Below are 19499 nucleotides of genomic sequence, written 5' to 3'. Positions count from 1 at the left end.
TACCTATCTATCATAGAATAGAATACAAAGTTTTATGCTTAATTCACAAATCCATTTATCATGACAACATTGAATGGATTAATGCCTCACTTTACCTTCACACCCCAGAAAGAAACCTAAGGTCTGCCAATAAAGGACTCCTATCAGTACCAACCATCCAACTGGCTCATTTAACAGAAGTAAGAGAAAGAGCCTTTTCAATAGCTGGACCTATATTATGGAATCAATTACCATTCGAACTCAGGACACAAAAAGATCTTAAAGCTTTCAAGAAATCATTAAAAACCTGGCTCTTTAAAAAGGCATACAACATCTGAATTTGCAGTGATGATATGCTCTTGAAACTCATGACCCATTTTGGTTTGTTTTTTTTAAATTTTATTTTATTTTAATTGCTTGGATGTTCTCGACTTTGTTTTATTATATTATTGCTTTTATTTTATCTTGTATTATATTATTATATTAGAGTATTTTATTTCACTGATATAATTTATTTTATTTTATTGTTTTCTTTTATGAATATTCTGGTTAATCATGTTTTATCTCTTTGTAACAGAAAAAAGAAGAGCTTAATCTAAAAATGGAACCGGACGGCTTCCAATTTTAAATGAATAAGGAAGCACATCGTCAGGCTTGCTGATGCGGTATAGATACAGTTTAAATATTGTGTAGAGTTTTTTGAGTGGGGTCGAGCGAGTGTGAAAAAATATTGTTGGCATTTTTCCTCTTTTTTTGGTTATCTCTTTGTAAACCATTATGGATGTATTACAGACTAACGGTATATAACATCAAATAAGTAAATAATGTAAATCTGTTTATTATAAATGCATACATTTTGTGTGTGTGTGGGTTTGCGTGTAGAAAGACTAGGGTGAAGATGGGGGGTTTAAAATTCATCTAGGGCATCTAATACCCTTGCATTGGCCCTGGGTTCCAAAGGAGAAGGGGTGGACCTGACTAGGGAGGAATATCAAATTTTAAAGTTTACATCACTGCAGGAAGATGAATGAACTGAAGGTCACGGGGGGGACGGACACGACAGCACAGTAATTGTTTGCACAGCACAGCAAAAAAGCTAGCACCGGCACTGGGTGCAATACTGGTCGCTGCCATCTCATAAGAACATAAGAAATTGCCATGCTGGGTCAGACCAAGGGTCCATCAAGCCCAGCATCCTGTTTCCAACACAGGCCAAACCAGGTCACAAGAACCTGGCAATTACCCAAACAAGATATAGTTGCACTGGGGAAGGTACAGAGAAGGGTGACCAAAATGATAAAAGGGATGGAACGGCTCTCCTATGAAAAAAGGCTAAAGAGGTTAGGGCTGTTCAGCTTAGAGAAGAGATGACTGAGAGGGGGATATGATAGAGGTCTATAAAGACACGAGAGGTAAATGTGAATCAGTTATTTACGCTTTCAGATAATAGAAGGACTAGGGGACACTCCATGAAGTTTGGGCTCCACCTCTTATCCTGCCCAGCAGTGTCCCGCCCACAGAGATCTCTCCCTCTATGGGTTTTAATGTGGGCCAGGCTAGATATCTGGTCCCATACAGGTTAAAGGGGGAGTGTAGGGCCACTCCTTTACATACCCTCCTCCTCAGCTTGAACCCACTAGGATGAGCGTTTCTACTCAACCTGGATCCCATATAGGGAAGTAAATTCTCTTACCCCTGGGCCTCTTCTGGCTTTGTGCCAGCAAAACTCTGGGTAGGGGTTAAAGGATCATACGTCTTGCCTTTTTCACTCAATGCACAATTAAATTCTGGAATTTGTTGCCAGAGGATGTGGTTAGTGCAGTTAGTGTAGCTGGGTTTAAAAAAAGTTTGGATAAGTTCTGTTATGATTGTGGACCTTTGTTTCGAGGTAGCAGCTACCTCGAAGGGCGAGGCCTGTTGGACCGTAGACTTGCTAGAAGACTTCACCCTGGAAGCACGCGACCCCCCCAGGAGGAGCCCGTAGGGGTCCGGCCGCTGGGACTTAGGCGACTCTTCTGAAGACTGTAAGATGTCTGGATGCAGGCGCCTCCTGCAGGTTGTGGGTTCCAGACGGCTGGCGCCTCCAGCAGGTCGTGACAGTCTAAGAATGGGTTTCCAGAAGAGATCAAATCCAGTCCAGAGATCAATACCTCAGCAGGATCCGAATCCGGGCCAGGGTCGAAGCAGGAGAAGGGTCCAAAGCCGTACCAGAATCGAGGCAGAAGAAGGGTCCGAAGCCGTACCAGGATCGAGGCAGGAGAAGGGTCCGAAGCCGTACCAATGTCAAGCCAGAGAGGAGTCCAGAGCCGTACCAGGGTCAAGCCAGAGAAGACACGTCCACCGGTCCAGAAGTCAGCAACAAAGAATCAATCCACGGAGCAGGGAAGAAGGGCGGACGAAGAAGCAAAACCAGGAGCCAGGAACCACTCAAGGCAGGAACCTCAATACTAAGGCAAGGACTGGATGCTCAGCCCTTGCCTTAAGTACAGGAAGCGGAAGGAGGAGCTACAGAGGGAGCCATGACACTTCCTGTCATGGCCCCTTTAAGAATTTCTTTACAGTCGTGCGCGCGGCCCTAAGAGGAGCAGGGGGAGGAGTCAGCTAGCCGCGGAGCCTTGCTGCCGGCTCAGCAATGGCGGCGGTGAAGAAGAGAACAGGCAGGGCTGCCTGCCCTGCAGATCCCCGCAGTCAACCCCGGCGATCCGGGTGAGTCCCTTGCTGCCCCGGGTCCTTTCTTCGTCGCGGCCGACCGCGGCCGGCGGCCATGACACCCGGTCCCGGTCGCGGTCTGCCGCGACCGACGCTTCTAACAGTACCCCCTCCTTTAGGCCTCCCCCTAGAAGGCTTGGGTTTACCAGGGTGTTTGGAATGAAAGTCTTTGAGCAATGATTTGTCCAATATATTCTTTGCCGGTTCCCATGAGTTCTCCTCCGGACCAAATCCCTCCCAGGCCAGGAGATACTCTCAAATGGTGCCCCGTTTCCGGACATCCAACACCTCTTGTACTTGATAAACGTCTCATCCACCGCCTGAAGGTGTGCTGGTTCTGGCGGCCTCCGACTAGGCCATCTGAGGATCAATGGTTTTAGAAGAGACACATGGAAAGAATTGTGAATGCGTAAGGAAGCCGGTAACCGAAGTTGATAGGTCACTGGACCTAGTTGTCTCAAAACCGGAAACGGGCCAATATATCGGGGAACCAATCTCATGGAAGGAACTCTCAGACGGATGTGCCGGGTGCTGAGCCACACCTTCTCCCCGGGATGGAACTGCAGAGCCTGGCGTCGATGCGGATCAGTGAATTTCTTTGCAGAGCGGGCTGCTTTCTGTAGCATCCTTTGAGTATGAGCCCAAAGTTGTTTCAGTTGGGTAGCAGTCAACTGAGCAGCCGGAGAAGACACAGGTAAGGGTACAGGCAATGGTGGACGGGGTTGACGACCGAAGACAATCTGAAAGGGGGATGCTCCCGTAGAGGTCCCAGTATGCGAATTATGCGAAAATTCCGCCCAGGAGAGAAGAGATGCCCAATCGTCTTGGCGAGAGTTAACATATAAACGTAGGAACTGTTTTAGTGTCCGATTAGTGCGCTCAGCCTGGCCATTAGCCTGGGGATGAAAAGCCGTAGTGAAATCCAAGGAAATCTGGAATTTTTTGCAGAGGTTGAGCCAATAGTGAGCAGTGAACTGCGGACCCTGGTCTGAAGTGATGTGATGAGGTAGGCCATGTAGACGGAAGATATGTAGCATGAATAATTGAGCTAGTCGCGGGGCCGATGGGAGGGAGGGGAGTGGAATAAAATGGGCCATTTTAGAAAAGCGATCCACCACTACCCATATCACCGTATTACCATCGGAAGGAGGAAGCTCTACAACAAAATCCGTGGAGATATGTGTCCAGGGTCTGGTGGGAATGGGCAACGGTTGTAAAAGGCCCCAAGGTTTCCCGGTAAGGACTTTATGCTGAGCGCAGGCTGGACAGGAATCCACATAAGCTCGTATATCTTTATGCATCTCCGGCTACCAATAATACTGTTGTAACAGCGCCTGTGTTCGCAGTCGTCCGGGGTGTCCTGCTAATTTGGAATCGTGACCCCAAGCCAAAACTTTATTGCGCAGCCGCTTAGGTACCACCGTTTTTCCAGGTGGTACCGTAACGGTAGTAGCCACGATGATACGGGCCGGATCAATGATATGTTGTTCCAATTCTTCAATATCTTCTGTGGAGAATGAACGGGATAAGGCATCAGCCTTGATGTTCTTGTCGGCAGGGCGATATCGTATTTCAATATCGAAACGAGTGAAAAAGAGAGCCCAGCGGGCTTGACGTGGGTTTAACCGTTGAGCTTGTTGTAGATATGTTAAATTTTTGTGGTCAGTAAAGATGGTGATACGATATTGGGCTCCCTCCAACCATTGTCTCCACTCCTCCAGCGCCATCTTAATCGCAAGCAGCTCCTTGTCTCCAATCGAATAATTACTTTCTGCTGCGGAAAATTTCTTAGAGAAATATGAACAAGGATGTGCTGTTCCAGATGAAGTATACTGACTAAGAACAGCACCCACTCCCTCAGCTGATGCGTCAACCTCTATGAAAAATGGACGCTTGGGATCGGGATGCCGCAGACAGGGCTGTTGAAGGAAGGAGTCTTTAAGGGCTTGAAATGCTTCCTTGGCCTCCCCAGACCAGATCTTGACGTTAGCTCCTTTTCGAGTCAGGGCAGTCAGAGGTGCGGCAAGTTTAGAAAAATTCCGGATAAAACTGCGATAATAATTTGCGAATCCTAAAAAACGCTGAAGCGCACGTAGTCCATTAGGCTGAGGCCATTCTTTGATGCATTTTAGCTTCACGGGGTCCATATGAAATCCTTGTTTGGATATAATGTAACCCAGGAATGGTAAAGACTCTTTTTCAAAAATACATTTTTCAATCTTAGCATACAGTTTATTCTCTCTAAGTCGCTGTAATACCTGAATGACATGAAGTCTATGAGCTTGCAAATTAGCCGAGAAGATAAGAATGTCATCTAGGTAGACCACAACGCAGATATAAAGCAGGTCTCGGAATATTTCGTTAACAAAGTTTTGGAATACTGCAGGGGCATTAGTCAGTCCAAACGGCATAACCAAGTATTCATAATGTCCGTCTCTTGTGTTAAACGCCGTTTTCCATTCGTCACCTTCGCGGATTCTGATAAGATTGTAGGCCCCTCGGAGGTCCAATTTGGAAAATATCTGGGCCCCTTGTAAACGATCAAAAAGTTCAGCGATCAAAGGCAGTGGGTAGCGATCTTTAATGGTGATAGCATTAAGTCCACGGAAGTTGATGCATGGTCTCAGTGTTCCATCCTTTTTTCCCATGAAGAAAAAACCAGCTCCGGCTGGCAAGGTAGAGCGTCGAATGAACCCCTTTTCTAAATTCTCTTGAATATAGTTGGTCATAGCCTGAGTCTCTGAGGCAGATAAGGCATAGACCTTCCCTTGGGGAGGAGAAGCCCCCGGAATTAGGTTAATGGCACAGTCAAACTTTCGATGTGGAGGCAGGATATCCGCTGCCTTTTTAGAGAAGACATCCATAAATTGGCTATATGGTGCGGGTAGACCTTCGAGTCGTGTGATGCAGAGGTAACTGTCCTTAGGTGTCGATTCTTGAAGACAAGTATCTTAACAGGCGGCTCCCCATTGCAAAAGTTTCAGAGTTGTCCAATCAAACTGAGGATTATGCCGTTGCAACCAAGGAATCCCCAATACCACGGGGTGGATAGCTCTCTGGATAACATAAAACGAAATTTGTTCGCAATGTTTGGGTCCGATGTGACACTCCAGTGGAACAGTCTGATGGGTTATCCTCCCTGGAAGCGGATCTCCATGAATAGAGGATATAATCAATGGTGTGGGACAAAGTTGCAGCGGAATATGGAGTTTCTCCACAATATCTTGGAGGATGAAACTTCCACCTGCGCCAGAGTCTACCAGGGCCATGGTGGAGAAATGGAGGTCCTTAAGTGCCAACGAGATTCGGAGAGTGAGTGGGGGAGCTGGAGAGGTACTGCCTAGGGTTACTCCCCCGCCAGAGCCTAGGCTTTGAAGTTTCCCGGACGAATTGGGCAACGGGCTATGAGGTGACCCGATCCTCCACAGTACATACAGAGACCTGCCCGCCGGCGTCTCTGTCGTTCCTCAGGGGAAAGAGGACCACGCCCCAGTTGCATAGGTTCTTCAGTATTCCCTCCTGGAGATGTTGTCAGTTGTGGGGTGGTTGATACTGGCCGAGATGAGTTCCAAGAGCTGGTTCTTCTGGAGTTAGCTCCTTCATGAGCCCTTTCTTGCAGACGACGGTCTATCCGGTTTACTAAGTCGATGATAGCGTCTAATGTCTCTGGTAGTTCTCGAGCCGCCATCTCGTCCTTGATTTTTGATGACAGACCCTCCAGGTATATGGAACGCAAACAGTTCTCTTCCCAATGCAGTTCCGAAGCCAGTGTTCTGAACTCGATAGTGTAGTCTGCGAGGGCTTGGTTACCTTGTCGTAGTTGCAGCAGTTTAGACCCGGCCACTACCTGTTTCCCTGGGTCGTCAAAGATGGTGATGAAGAGTTTCCAGAACTTTTGAAGATCTTGCAAGATGGGATCCGATCGTCGCCAATAGGGAGATGCCCATGCCAGGGCCTTTCCCTCCAACAGTGACAAGATGTACGTGGTCTTGGTGAGATCGTCTGGAAACGCCGAGGCTTGGAGTTGAAAATGCATGTTGCACTGATCGATGAATCCTTGACACAACCGAGGATCCCCTGCATAGCGTGGAGGTATGGGTAATGGAATAGTAGGTCGGCTGACACTTGGTGCCAACACTGGTACAGCGGCAGCAGCGGCCTGAGCAGCTGCCATGGATTCCATACGTGCATTAAGTCGTTCTAATGAGGCTGCCATGGATTCCAGAATCTGTTGTTGTTCCATGACCTTCTGAGCCAGTCCGGGAATGGCTTGACGCGCCGAGGCCTCTGCCAGGTCCATGGCCTTAGTATTCTGTTATGATTGTGGACCCTTGTTTCGAGGTAGCAGCTACCTCGAAGGGCGAAGCCTGTTGGACCGTAGACTTGCTAGAAGACTTCACCCTGGAAGCACGCGACCCCCCCAGGAGGAGCCCGTAGGGGTCCGGCCGCAGGGACTTAGGCGACTCTTCTGAAGACTGTAAGATGTCTGGATGCAGGCGCCTCCTGCAGGTCGTGGGTTCCAGATGGCTGGCGCCTCCAGCAGGTCGTGACAGTCTAAGAATGGGTTTCCAGAAGAGTTCAAATCCAGTCCAGAAATCAATACCTCAGCAGGATCCGAATCCGGGCCAGGGTCGAATCAGGAGAAGGGTCCAAAGCCGTACCAGGATCGAGGCAGAAGAAGGGTCCGAAGCCATACCAGGATCGAGGCAGGTGAAGGGTCCGAAGCCGTACCAGGATCGAGGCAGGAGAAGGGTCCGAAGCCGTAGCAATGTCAAGCCAGAGAGGAATCCAGAGCCGTACCAGGATCAAGCCAGAGAAGACACGTCCACCAGAAGTCAGCAACAAAGAATCAATCCACGGAGCAGGGAAGAAGGGCGGATGAAGAAGCAAAACCAGGAGCCAGGAACCACTCAAGGCAGGAACCTCAATACTAAGGCAAGGACTGGATGCTCAGCCCTTGCCTTAAGTACAGGAAGCGGAAGGAGGAGCTACAGAGGGAGCCATGTCACTTCCTGTCATGGCCCCTTTAAGAATTTCTTTACAGCTGCGCGCGCGGCCCTAAGAGGAGCAGGGGGAGGAGTCAGCTAGCCGCGGAGCCTCGCTGCCGGCTCAGCAATGGCGGCGGTGAAGAAGAGAACAGGCAGAGCTCCCTGCCCTGCAGATCCCCGCAGTCAACCCTGGCGATCCGGGTGAGTCCCTTGCTGCCCCGGGTCCTTTCTTTGTCGCGGTCGACCGCGGCCGGCGGCCATGTCACCCGTCTCGGTCCCGGTCTGCCGCGACCAACGCTTCTAACAAGTTCTTGGAGGAAAAGTCCATAAACTGCTAGTAATCAATAGAAAATAGCTACTGCTTGTTGCTGGCATTTGTAGTATGGGATCTATTTTATATTTAGTATTTGCCAGGTACTTGTGACTTGGCTTGGTCACTGTTGAAAGCAGGATGCTAGGCTTGGTGGACCTTTGATCTGACCCAATATGGCATATCTTATGTTCTTTTGTTCTCATTACAGTTATCCATTACCAACCCCCAAATATCACAACCGCACCCTGTGCCCTTGTCCCTATGTCTACCCATAGCCTCTGAACTAAGTATATCTGTATCTCCGAGTTCTGATCCTCCCTGCCTGGACTCTCTGGATTTCACTTCAGAGATCCTGTCGGGGCTTCTTTTCCATTAGCTGTTTTCCTTCAGGCTTTAACTCTCTTCAACATTTTCCACGGCGTCTTCTGACTCCTCTGCACCATCTCCATCTGCAGCACCGCTCTCTGGCCATTCTGCAGTGGTTACATCTAGGCACTCTGCAGCACCTTCCTCTGGCCTCTGTGCAGCACCTTCATCTGGATCCTGTGCTGTGCCTTCCTCATGCCAGTTTATGCGGCTTCCAACAGGCCACTTTATACTGTCTCCTTCCGGGCAGTCTGTGTTGTCTCTTTCAGGCCAGACTGTAAAGCATCGCCATGAGTTTTCTTGCATATCAGTCACAATCACTGCAGATTCATTCACCTGAGTTTCAATCTCTTTTCTTTCACTATGTTGTGCCTGTCCTTGCAACTCATGCTTTTCTTTTGCCATCTTTTCCAGCAGTATGTTCACTGGTTCTATACCAGGTTTTCCAGTCACACCATCAACAAACTCCACTCTGGTTCCAGCACATTTGCTGCTTTTATCTTCGTCTGCACCTTTGTCCCTCTGGAGGGTAAACCACCAGTTTTGTGATTCAAATGGCTGCTGTGCTTTCTCGGCTTCCAACTGCTGTGAGCGCTTCCTTGGTCTTACTCTTGGCAAGTTGGCAATTAAGAGCGTTGCTTTTGTTTCCCATTCCTTCCAGGCTCACGCTCAAGCATTCTGGTGCTTTAGGGCTTATTCTTGCAGCTGTGACTGTCCTTCCAAAAGTTTTTGACTCACAACTTGCATTTTCAACTCAGTCATGCTTTCTCATAGACAAGACTGACTTCATTGAGCTCTAGTGCAGACCGTCTTGCTGCTGGAGGGCCATGCTCTGTTCAAACACACACAGCCATAATTGATTCTTTTTTTTTCTTGGAGGAAAAGGCAAAAGAGAACAAAAACAGCAAATAACTCGCTTTATATTCCCTAAGAAAGCGAAGCTTTTCTCTTAATTTGCACTAATACTTTTAAAGCTATTATTTGTCTTCAGGCCCCAAAAAAACACAGCTCTCTGAATTAAAGAAAATTGGCTTTTTGTTCCTCCCTGAGACACAGTCTTTTAATTTCCTTACTGCTTTGTGTACAGCTAACAGCACTGCTTCTTTGGCAGGCAACACAAAATGCAAACTTTCTTTTCTTGTCTATTTTCTTTTTTTCCCCTGGAGACTTGGGTTTCTGCCTGTGCAGAGCGTAGTGCAAAAATCCCCAAACTGACACCATATGTGGGACAGCCGAGTAACTTTCTTAGGCTGAAGACAGGAACCACACTGTCTCCAGCCTTTCTTACAAATTTCAGATTTATTTATAATTATCAGCATACAAATACATAGATTGCTTACCTCCAGCAGCGTACTTCCACTATTACTTTATACCAGAGAGGATTCAGGAGCTGCTGTTTCCTGAAGATGCAGGACCCCAGCTAGGCTGGAACGAAAGTGTTGTATTTTGGACATTGAAGCGTGGGCTCTTGATCGCTGTAAGAGATGGCACCTCCCACAGGGTGGGGGGTCCTGTGGGGACTTGCAGCGATAGGCTAGCTCAAGGCAGAGATGGACACAGAGAATTAGCTTTATTGTACTGCAACGTAGATGGTAACCTGAGGAACGGGTGATGATTCCAGCCAGGACAGGAGGAACCAGATGGTAATGTTCCGTCAGTAGGTTGCAGGGTAGAAAATGCAGTTCCACAGTCTCACCAGGTCCCAAGAGGGAGATGGGTCTGGTAGTGGTCCACAAAGCGGGGTAGGCCGAGAACCCAAGCTTAGATGGAGAAGCCAATAGATCCGGTAGTGGTTGGCGGTGCGGGGTAGGCCAAGGATCTATGGAGAGAGAGATGAGACAATGCAGAGACAGAACAGGAGTGGCAGTACTCATTCTGATGCTGGTAGTTGTAGTATAAAGGAACCTCCAAGGAGCGGAGGTCCCAGATGAACAAGGCCCCTGAGGAGTGGATACCGTAGGCGTCCTGGTATTGAGTAGGCAACCCCGAAGGATAAGTAGGAGCACGACAAGGCCCCCGAGGAACGGGTACCTTAGGCAACCTAGTTGGTAAGAGGTAACCCCCGAGGGTAAGGAGGTGCGAGGCAAAGCCCTCGAGAAGTGGGTACCTAAGTCGTCCTGGAGCGAGAGTACACAGAGCAGGAGCGTCTGGTAACATGGAGAGATCAGCATGGGGGATTCCTTGCTAACTCGTAGAAGGAATCATGAACAGGGATTAAATGCCAGAGTTAGTGATGTCATGCGGTGGAGACGCCCCCAAGGTTCCCGCCATGACGCACGTAAAGGACGAGGCTGGCACGCGCGCATGCCCTAAGTGACTCCTGGAGAAAGATGGTGAACGCAATCACCCATGCCGGACTGGGAACGCTGGAGGGTACGGTGAGGAGAAGCGGAGGCAGCCATCTTCCCAAAATGAACTGAGTCAGGTAGAAAAAAGGTGAGCAATAGAGGGCGCAGCTGTCTGCGACCGACAGGCGCAACAGAAAGATTTGCTGAACTCAGAGAGGGCAGTTTCTTTTCTTATCTCTTTCCTGTAAGCTTCTCCCTAGAGATCACAGATTCCTGCAGCTATTCCCAAAAATCTCTAGAACACACTAGGAGTATTGTTATCTCTTTCAAGGAACACTCCACTTACTAACTAAAACAAAGGGATGTAATTAAAAGTTGGGGAAAACCATTATATCTTCTGTCATCATACCTCCTCCATTCTTCTCTGTATTCTCCTGCTCCTACTCCTCTCAGCTGGGGATAATAATCCCAATCTTTGTCCTCCAAGGCAATTTTCACCCCATCTGTGCACATCAAATTGTTACCCCTCCAATATTATTATTCCTATTCTCCTCCTCCCTATCTCTTTTCTCCCTTTCTCTTGCTCCCTGTGGAATGATTGATCTATTTCCAACAAACTTGTCTACATTTATGAATTCTTCATCTCTCATACTTTTCATCTTCTTGCCTTGACTGAGACTTGTCTTTCCTGGAGGACTCCCCTTCAGTTGCTGTTTTCCGTCATAGAAGTTTTCTTTTCTCCCATACACCTTGCATATTCCTCGCACAATAATGGTGGTGTTTGACTACTGCTCTCCCCCTCCTGCAGGTTTCAGCCCTCTTCTTCCACCTCAAGTCTGCTTATTTTTTCTTCCTTTGAGGCCCACTCCATCCACCTATTCACCATATTCACTTTCCAAGTAGCTATCATTTATTGACCCTCTGATAAATCCCTGTCTTCCTTTCTCACCAACTTTACTCCTGCTTTCTTTTTTCCTTGAATCATCTTTCCCTTCCCTTATTCTTGGGGACTTTAACATTCACTTCAACGATCCTGCTGATTCTATGCCACATAACTTCTTGCCTTAACTTCCAACTCTGCTCTACTGTCCCTTATCACCAGCATGGCTACTGCCTTTACTTAGTTCTTTCTTCAACTGCTGTCTTTCAGACTTTTCCACCTCAGTTCTTCACCTCTCAGATGGTCATCTGACAACTTTCATATTATACCACTTTCCGCCAAAGTCTTGTCCAGTCACCACCAATACTTTCAGAAATCTTCAGTTGTGTCCTTTCTATATCTCTGCTTTCCTCCACTACATTGTCTGAGTCAGTTGATAAGACAGTTTCTTCTTACAACACTATACTCTCCTCTGCTTTAGACACTCTTGCTCCTCCCTTACCCATCTTGTAAGGTGCACAAAACCACAGCTTTGGCTTACCCTAGAATTCAAATCCTGTATGCTTGTGCCTGCTCTGCAGAGTATCTCTGGCTAAAATTCCATGTCTATGCCAACTTCATATATTTCAGATTCATGCAGACCTCCTTCCAGTCTGCTACTGTACTTGCCAAGCTAGACTACTATGTCCATCAAACTCTCTTGCCGCCAGCCCTTGCTGTCTTTTTTCCACACACAATTCCCTCATCATACTGCCTTTGCCCCCCAGCCCTCTATGTCTTACTCTGCCTAGACTATGGATAACTACTTCCATGACAAAATTCACATATTAGTCTTGAATTCTCAATCAGGTAATCTCTACCTCCCCTTCTTCCTCTCCCACTTCATTCCTCTTCCCTTCCTCTGGCCTCTGCCATCCTATCCTCTTTTTCTGAAATTAAATTTAAGGAACCTGCCTAACTTCTCTCCTCCTCCAAATTCACTACTTGTTCATCTAACCCCATTTCCCCCAGCTCTATTTCCCCTGCAGTCAGCCCCTTCATCTGTCACATCCTCAATATATCACTTTCCACTGCTACTGTTTCTGCTGCCATCAAACATGTTGTGATCATACCATTCCTCAAAAAATCCTCATGGGACCCTATCTGCCCTGCTAACTATTAACCCATGTTCCTCCTCCATTTTGCACTTGAACATGGTATTTACCTCTGCTTCCTGATTTTCTTTCATCTCAAGCCATTCTCAATCCATTCCAGTCTGGTTTTTGCCCTCTACATACCACAGAAATAGACCTTGCCAAAGTCTTCAATGACCCATTTATTGTTAAAATCAAAAATCTTTGCTCAATCCTTATCCTCCTTGATCTATATGCTGCTTTTAACACTATTGTTTACCATCTACTCCTTGATACTCTAAACCTCACTTGGATTTCAGGACTCTGTCCTGTCTTGGTTCTCTTCTTACTTCTCCTATCACACTTTTAGTGTGTCTTCTGGTGGATCCTCCTCTACCATCATCCCACTATCAACTGGTGTGCCTCAGAGTTCCATCCTGGGCCCTGTTCTCTTCTCTCTGTATACTAATTCCTCTGATACTCTGATCTCCCTTCATGGCTTTCAGTATGAGCTTTATACAGCTGAGTTACAGATGTGCCTCTCTACACCAGAAATTACATCAAGAATCCATAACTAAATATCAGCCTACTAATCTGGCATTGCTGCCTGGATGTCTCATTGCCAACAAACTGAAATTTCTTATATTTTCCCCAAACCCACTTCTCCCTTCCCCTATTATGTGGGCAACATTGTTATCCTCCCAGTCCTCTTAGCCTGTAACTTTGGGATCATCTTCAACTCCTCTTTTGTTTTCTTTACACACATCCAAAACACTGCTAAAACGTGCAATGTCTTTCTCTATATTATCAAAATCTATCCCTTTCTGAACACACTACCTGAACCCTTATCTCTTTTCTCACCTCCCACTCAGACTACTGCAACTTGCTCCTCACAAGTTTCACAGTGAACCATCTCTCTCGCTACAAGCTATCCAAAATTGAACTGCACAATTTACTTTTCACCAATATCACTACACCTATCACCCCTCTTCTCAAGTCATTATATTGTCTCCCTATTCATTTCTGCATTCAGTTCAAACACCTCTTACTCACCTACAAGAGCTTTCACTCTGTAGCTCCCCACTAGCTCTTCTTTCTTACTTCTCCCTACATCCTTCCTCATGAAATCTGCTCATTGATCAAGTCACTCTTATCTATGCCCTTTTCTACTGACTCTGCTTTCCACCTTGCTGCACTGTACACTTGGAATAATCTTCCTGAGTTTATTCATTATGATCCCTCTCTGGCCTTATTCAAATTCAGTCTAAAAACTCAACTTTTTCAGGCTGCTTTTAAATCTTAACCTCTGATTATCCCACTCACAGCCTTATTAATTTTAACCATTTTCTTAATAAATGAAATTCCCAAGTCTCTTTTGCTCTGAATATTTGTCTTGATTACATTGTAAGCTCTACTGTGTTTTTGTGCAGTGCTGCAGAAGTGACACTTAGTAATGCATAGGATAGAATCTGCAGGGTTATACTGGGCAGAGGCATCTGAGCAAATTGAGCATGCCAAATGGTCCTTGCCTGCAGACAACTATTACATTACCATTTATTTGTCCTGGATGCATTGAGTGGACTCCAGAGCAGCAGGTCTTTCTTTAATTCAGCTTCACTCACCATCCAACTCCAGAGACATATTGCAGTCTAAGCCATGATTTAATCTCCCCCCATCTGCTTTCTTTTTTCTTTAATTCTTTATTTTCAAAAGTTTTTGAAAACATCCCAAGAAAACCTCTTGTACAGCAAAGCAGGTGTATACAAAATAGACAAGAAACAAAGTATTACATTTACAATAAGTAAACAAATCAAATAATTTTTGTAGACATCCTAAATTATAGGAAATATGGAGGAGGCGATACTTTGAGCGTATATTTAAGGATTCATAATACCAAAAAAGAGAAAATGTGTATGCCTAGCGATGCCACCACTTTACATTAACTAAGCCGAAGTTGGGGTGGTATTCACGCGGGCACGTGCATCTATGAAAGCTTTAAGCTGTACAGGTTCAAGAAAATTATAATTTACACTCAGATGCCTAACACAGCATTTACAAGGATATTTAAGAATAAATGTAGCACCTAGTTGAAGAACAGACAAACGCATTGCTAGAAACTCTCTATGGTGAGCTTGTGTCGCTTTTATCACGTCCAGATAAATCCATATCGGATGTCCATACAATTTTGTCTGCCTATTTCTAAAAAATAGCTTCATTATATAGTTCCGATCGGATAAGAACACAAACAAAATTAATAGTGGTCTCCTTTGTTTTATCTCTGTATCAACGGTCATCTCTAATATATTAGATAAGTCCAGATCTGAAACTTGAGTTCTCTCAGGTTCTGTATCTTCAACTTGAATTCTTTTTTGAAGGTAATAAGCCTTCGTAATGACTGGTAAGGCAGGCTCTGGAATCTTAAGAATTTAACTTCATATAGTTCCTGAATAACTCCAGTAGGGACATCATTTGCACCACGGGAAAATTAAGTACTCTAAGACTGTGGGCTCTGAGGGCGTTTTCCACCCTCTCAAGCCTTTTATTTGTAACATTTTCCGAAATAATCAATTTTTGTTGCACACTTTCAACTTTTGTAATCTTCTTGTCCAATTCTTCGACTTTTTCCCCAAACTTTGAAATTAGATTATTGTTCAATATCGATTGATTTCTTGTTTCAATTGTAACTTGTGATAATGTATTTATAGAGGTTTCAATCGATTTTAATGCAGCCCATATCCCCTCAAGAGTAATTTTCTCCAGGGTTGCAATGCTAAAACCTGCAGTTAAAGCCCTCATGTTGCTGTTTCCCGCTTCCACACCCGCTTCCACACCCTCGCGCATACCCATCTCAGTACCTTCTGGCATTGTTGATGACTCCTTCCTCCTGGCCCCCAGCAAGTTGTCCAGAGTTAAATGTTCCAAATCACATCTCAGGCTTAGGGAGCTTACTTCTCCTAGCCCACGGACTTCACGACGGTTCTCTTCCCGGTTCACAGCGTCTCCCTCACTTCGGTCCAACACTGAAGGGCTCTTCGCTGCTTCCAGGATGCCAGGTATCGCGGTGTTTCCCGGGTGCATGGGTTACTCGGCTCTCCGGGGCTTAAGGTGACATCATAGGTCAGGGGAGAAATTGCTCGCTCCAGCTCTACTCTCCCAGTGACCAAGCATTCCGGCGAAGATGTGGTGGCAGCCGAAAAGAACCCCTCAATCCAAGGCTGTCAGGGATCAATGAAGGCCGAGTCATCCTTCGCCTCTCTAAGCCTCCCCTTTCTTTTAGTGTGAGGCATTTCCAAGGAACTTCAATGTAAAACGTAAGAGCCTCTCCACAAGCATCCGTTTCGGTCTTCACTTAGGCACATCTGCTTTCTTTTTCAGCTGCACACTGCTCATAGATAAGCAGTGCCTTTCTGGACTAATGTGCCAAACATAGCAGAAGGGGAGAAAGCAAAGATAACACAGAGAAGGGAAAAGGATTGGGTACACACAGAGCAAAGGGAAGAGATAGCAGAGAGAAAAAAAGATGAAGGAAGGGAGAAAATGGAGGGAGGAAAGGGAAAGCATCCAATTTCATCCAGTGAACTTGATGGCAGATGACTAGGGATGGTCTCACTGGATATACCCAGAAAGTGAGGCAGCACCCAGCATGGCGAGCTCTATTAGAAGATATAGTGCTTGATCTTCTCAGAAGAGGTGCAGGAAAAGATGCTTGAAGGAAGATGCTTTACTGCTCACATCACTGTATGTTAGCTATGCATTCATTTAATTAGACTTTTATTAATATTAAAACAAACAGAGGCATTGGCAGAAAATAACCAGAGAAGTTCCAGAAGCAAAGGAGAATAGCTGTATAGAAACACCAGAACCAGGATATAAAATGGAACATAATCCACCCCCATCATCAAAATCCAGGTCAGAAGTTCTTTGTCTAATCCTCACAACCCTCCCTATAGTTTCTCAGTGCTTACAGGCCCAATGCTATGTATTGTAATGCTTACAATGAGTTTACTGGCAGCCTCTTTAATCTTATCCACCTTAGCTTCTGATAAGCCCTTGATGCTGCAAAGAGCTCGCTTGGTGGTCATCTGGATCCCTTTTATAGTGCAGATCCCCACTGATTTCAGTTTTTTGATGTCCACCATGTTCTAACAAAGACAAGAAAAAGAAATGCCCACACAGGACTTAAAAAAACAATAAGAAAATGACACACAATTCATAGAGGAGTTAATATGAACAGAACCACAAACGAGGAGCTTCAATTTTACATTTTCTATGTTGGTAGTTCTGATTTTATATTCCAATTGTTGACATTTTTAATGTATTTCTTAGACATTGTTTAAATATGAGTAGCAGGATTGCTTTGCTAGGATGTGTGTGCACTTTATATTTCCTCATATCAGTTGGCTCACAATTCTAATAAAACTGGTATAGTGTGCTTTCCCCCTGTGAGGTTGTGGTTATGTAATTTAGCTTTTGTACAATGATTATAAAATAATAACACAAGTTTAAAATAACTAAAATCATCAAATTATACCCAGAAAGAAGAAATTACTACTTACCTGATAATTTCCTTTCCTCTAATAAGAGCAGGCCAAGCCCCAGCAGTGGGTTATGCACCTCTGCTAGCAGATGGAGATGGAGCAAAAACTGACATCACGGATATATAGTCCCGTCCCAACATTAGCCCACCAGTATTTTCTAGAAAAGCCAAACTGTGGACAAACTGATTATACTTGAATGCTATCATTAGCAATCAATCACTGATACTTCCAGTCTATTGGAAACACTGAGCTCAGTCAAAAGAAGTAATATATTTACAAAACTAAGGGACTAGAGAAGCCACTTACCAGTCTTCACGCTAAGCAAGCAAATCCCTCTGCAATGTTCGCCCTGAAAAGGCTAACCAAAATCTAAACATCAGCAACCTAGGGCGGGTCGTGGATTGGCCTGCCCTCAGAGGAAAGGAAATTATAGGGTAAGTAGTAATTTGTCCTTCCTCTGCATTGTGGCAGGCCAATCCCCAACAGTGGAATGTGCCAAAGTTAATCCCGAAAAGGACGAAATCACAGCGGGTGAATAATCCTGCTTCAACAACCGAACCCTTTCAATGGCCAAATTGTAAGACAAAATCAACCCGGATTCTCGTGTAGAATGGGTCCCTGCTGCAACAGATCCTTCCAAGATGGTAACCTGAGGGGACCACCACCCAGCAGTCTCTAGAGATTGGAATACCACGGCTCCAAGCCCAATTCAGAGCCACTAAATGGACGGTGCTGGTTTGACTTGTAATCTTCTGGATAATCCTGCCTATCCGAGGCCAGAGTGGGAATGCATACAGCAGGGCACCATGTGGCCACTCCTGAATGACAGCATCAATGTCTAGCACTTTTGGGTCCCTCCTGCAATTGAAAAAGTGTGGAGACAAAGGCTTTGCTCAGTAGCTGGCAAACCACACTGGGCCTGTCTGCATCGACACTTCTCAGATCTCTCTGTACTTCCTTATCTGCACTAAACACACACTGAGCTTGACTGCATCAGCATTCCTCAGATCTCTGCACTTATTTATTTATTTATTTTTGGTTTTTATATACCGGAAGTTCCTGTATAAAATACATATCACTCCGGTTCACAGATAACAGAGGTAACTACCGCTGGATGGCGGTTTACATGTAACATATCAAACAGTTGATCTATAATAGAGTAGAGTAGAAAACAAACTAAGTTCAACTAAGAATACCTAAATAGAGCCTTATCTTAGGCTCACAGACAGCCCCCACCTCTTCACGAGGAGGTTGCTTGCTTCACCCAGAAACTGGCACAAGGCTATCACGCGCACAGTATAAGATGTAGTAACCAATAGCAATGAAGGCATGCACGCAGCACGCAGGCAGCATGCATTAGCACGTAGCAGTATAACCAATAGTATGCTGAATACGCTGTGGAATTGTGTAAACTCTGTATAATCAAAAGAGCACTCGAACTGCGTTCGGGGTGCCTTCCCGAGAACTCTGCCTGACGTGCCTTCTTCCGTGTGTCATCCATCACAACATCTGGTGACCCCTCCAGACGAGAATCCCCCTACTCATCCGGCCGGACGAGCCCAGGTGCACCGCAGCGAACTTCGCTTCCACATTCGTGAGTTTGGGGGGGGGGGGGGGGGGAACTGTCAACACAGCAGAAGGTTCATGCAAAAGAGTTGCAGAAAATAGTAAGAAATCATTTCTTTATTACAAAAGGAGAGGCAATTCAAGTCAGATAAGAGATATAGAAAATATGTTGAAAGAAATAGAAAGCCAGTGCCCGTGGTATCCAGAGGCTGGTACTTTGAATATCCCGGACTGGATCAACTTAGGGAATGCCTTGCACGCACCCCCGCGTGCCTCAATAAAACATCTATTGCTTTGGCAAAAATGCACGGAAGCGATAGAAAATCTGAGGACACACAATCACAAGGCACCGTCCCCAACCAAGGCTCCCGTGGCATCCTCCGAGTCCACCTCGGAGGAAGAACCCCAGGAAACCAAAGAAACTGAAATCAAAGAAACTAACCTCCCTCCGCCTTACCCTCAAACTCCTTCACCACCCACAAGCTCCCTGTACCCCCAGCTGCCATTGCCCGCGACAGTCATTGATTCTGCATCACCGATTTATCCAGATAAATTACCATTACACAACACCGTTCCACGTAACGACCTATGCGGTGCGGTCTGCGTGGGGTTTCACCAAGAACAAGTGAAAGGAAATCTCACAGGAGAGGAATTATTGGAGGGGCTTCAAGCATTTCCCATTACGGAGGTCCCTAATGACTAGGGTGGGATTCAATATCAATGGTCGGCATTACCGTATAGTATCCTACGGGAACTCCGA

General features: G+C 45.9%; 1 protein-coding gene across 3 annotated transcripts in view; it reads right to left on the bottom strand.

Moving 5' to 3' along the window:
• The window catches only part of DMC1 (DNA meiotic recombinase 1), a 264614-nt gene that overhangs the window by 193418 nt on the left and 51697 nt on the right, over window positions 1-19499 (bottom strand). For all 3 annotated transcript variants that reach the window (XM_029590216.1, XM_029590218.1, XM_029590219.1), the window contains exon 4: window positions 16631-16777. In XM_029590216.1, coding sequence (XP_029446076.1) covers window positions 16631-16777 — 147 coding nt within the window. The remainder of the gene's footprint in view (window positions 1-16630; window positions 16778-19499) is intronic.

This window comes from Rhinatrema bivittatum, chromosome 2 (assembly GCF_901001135.1).
Source record: "Rhinatrema bivittatum chromosome 2, aRhiBiv1.1, whole genome shotgun sequence".
NCBI classification, from domain to species: Eukaryota; Metazoa; Chordata; class Amphibia; order Gymnophiona; family Rhinatrematidae; genus Rhinatrema; species Rhinatrema bivittatum.
The sequence above is the reverse complement of the archived record's forward strand: the minus strand, read 5'-3'. Positions and strand labels throughout refer to the sequence as shown.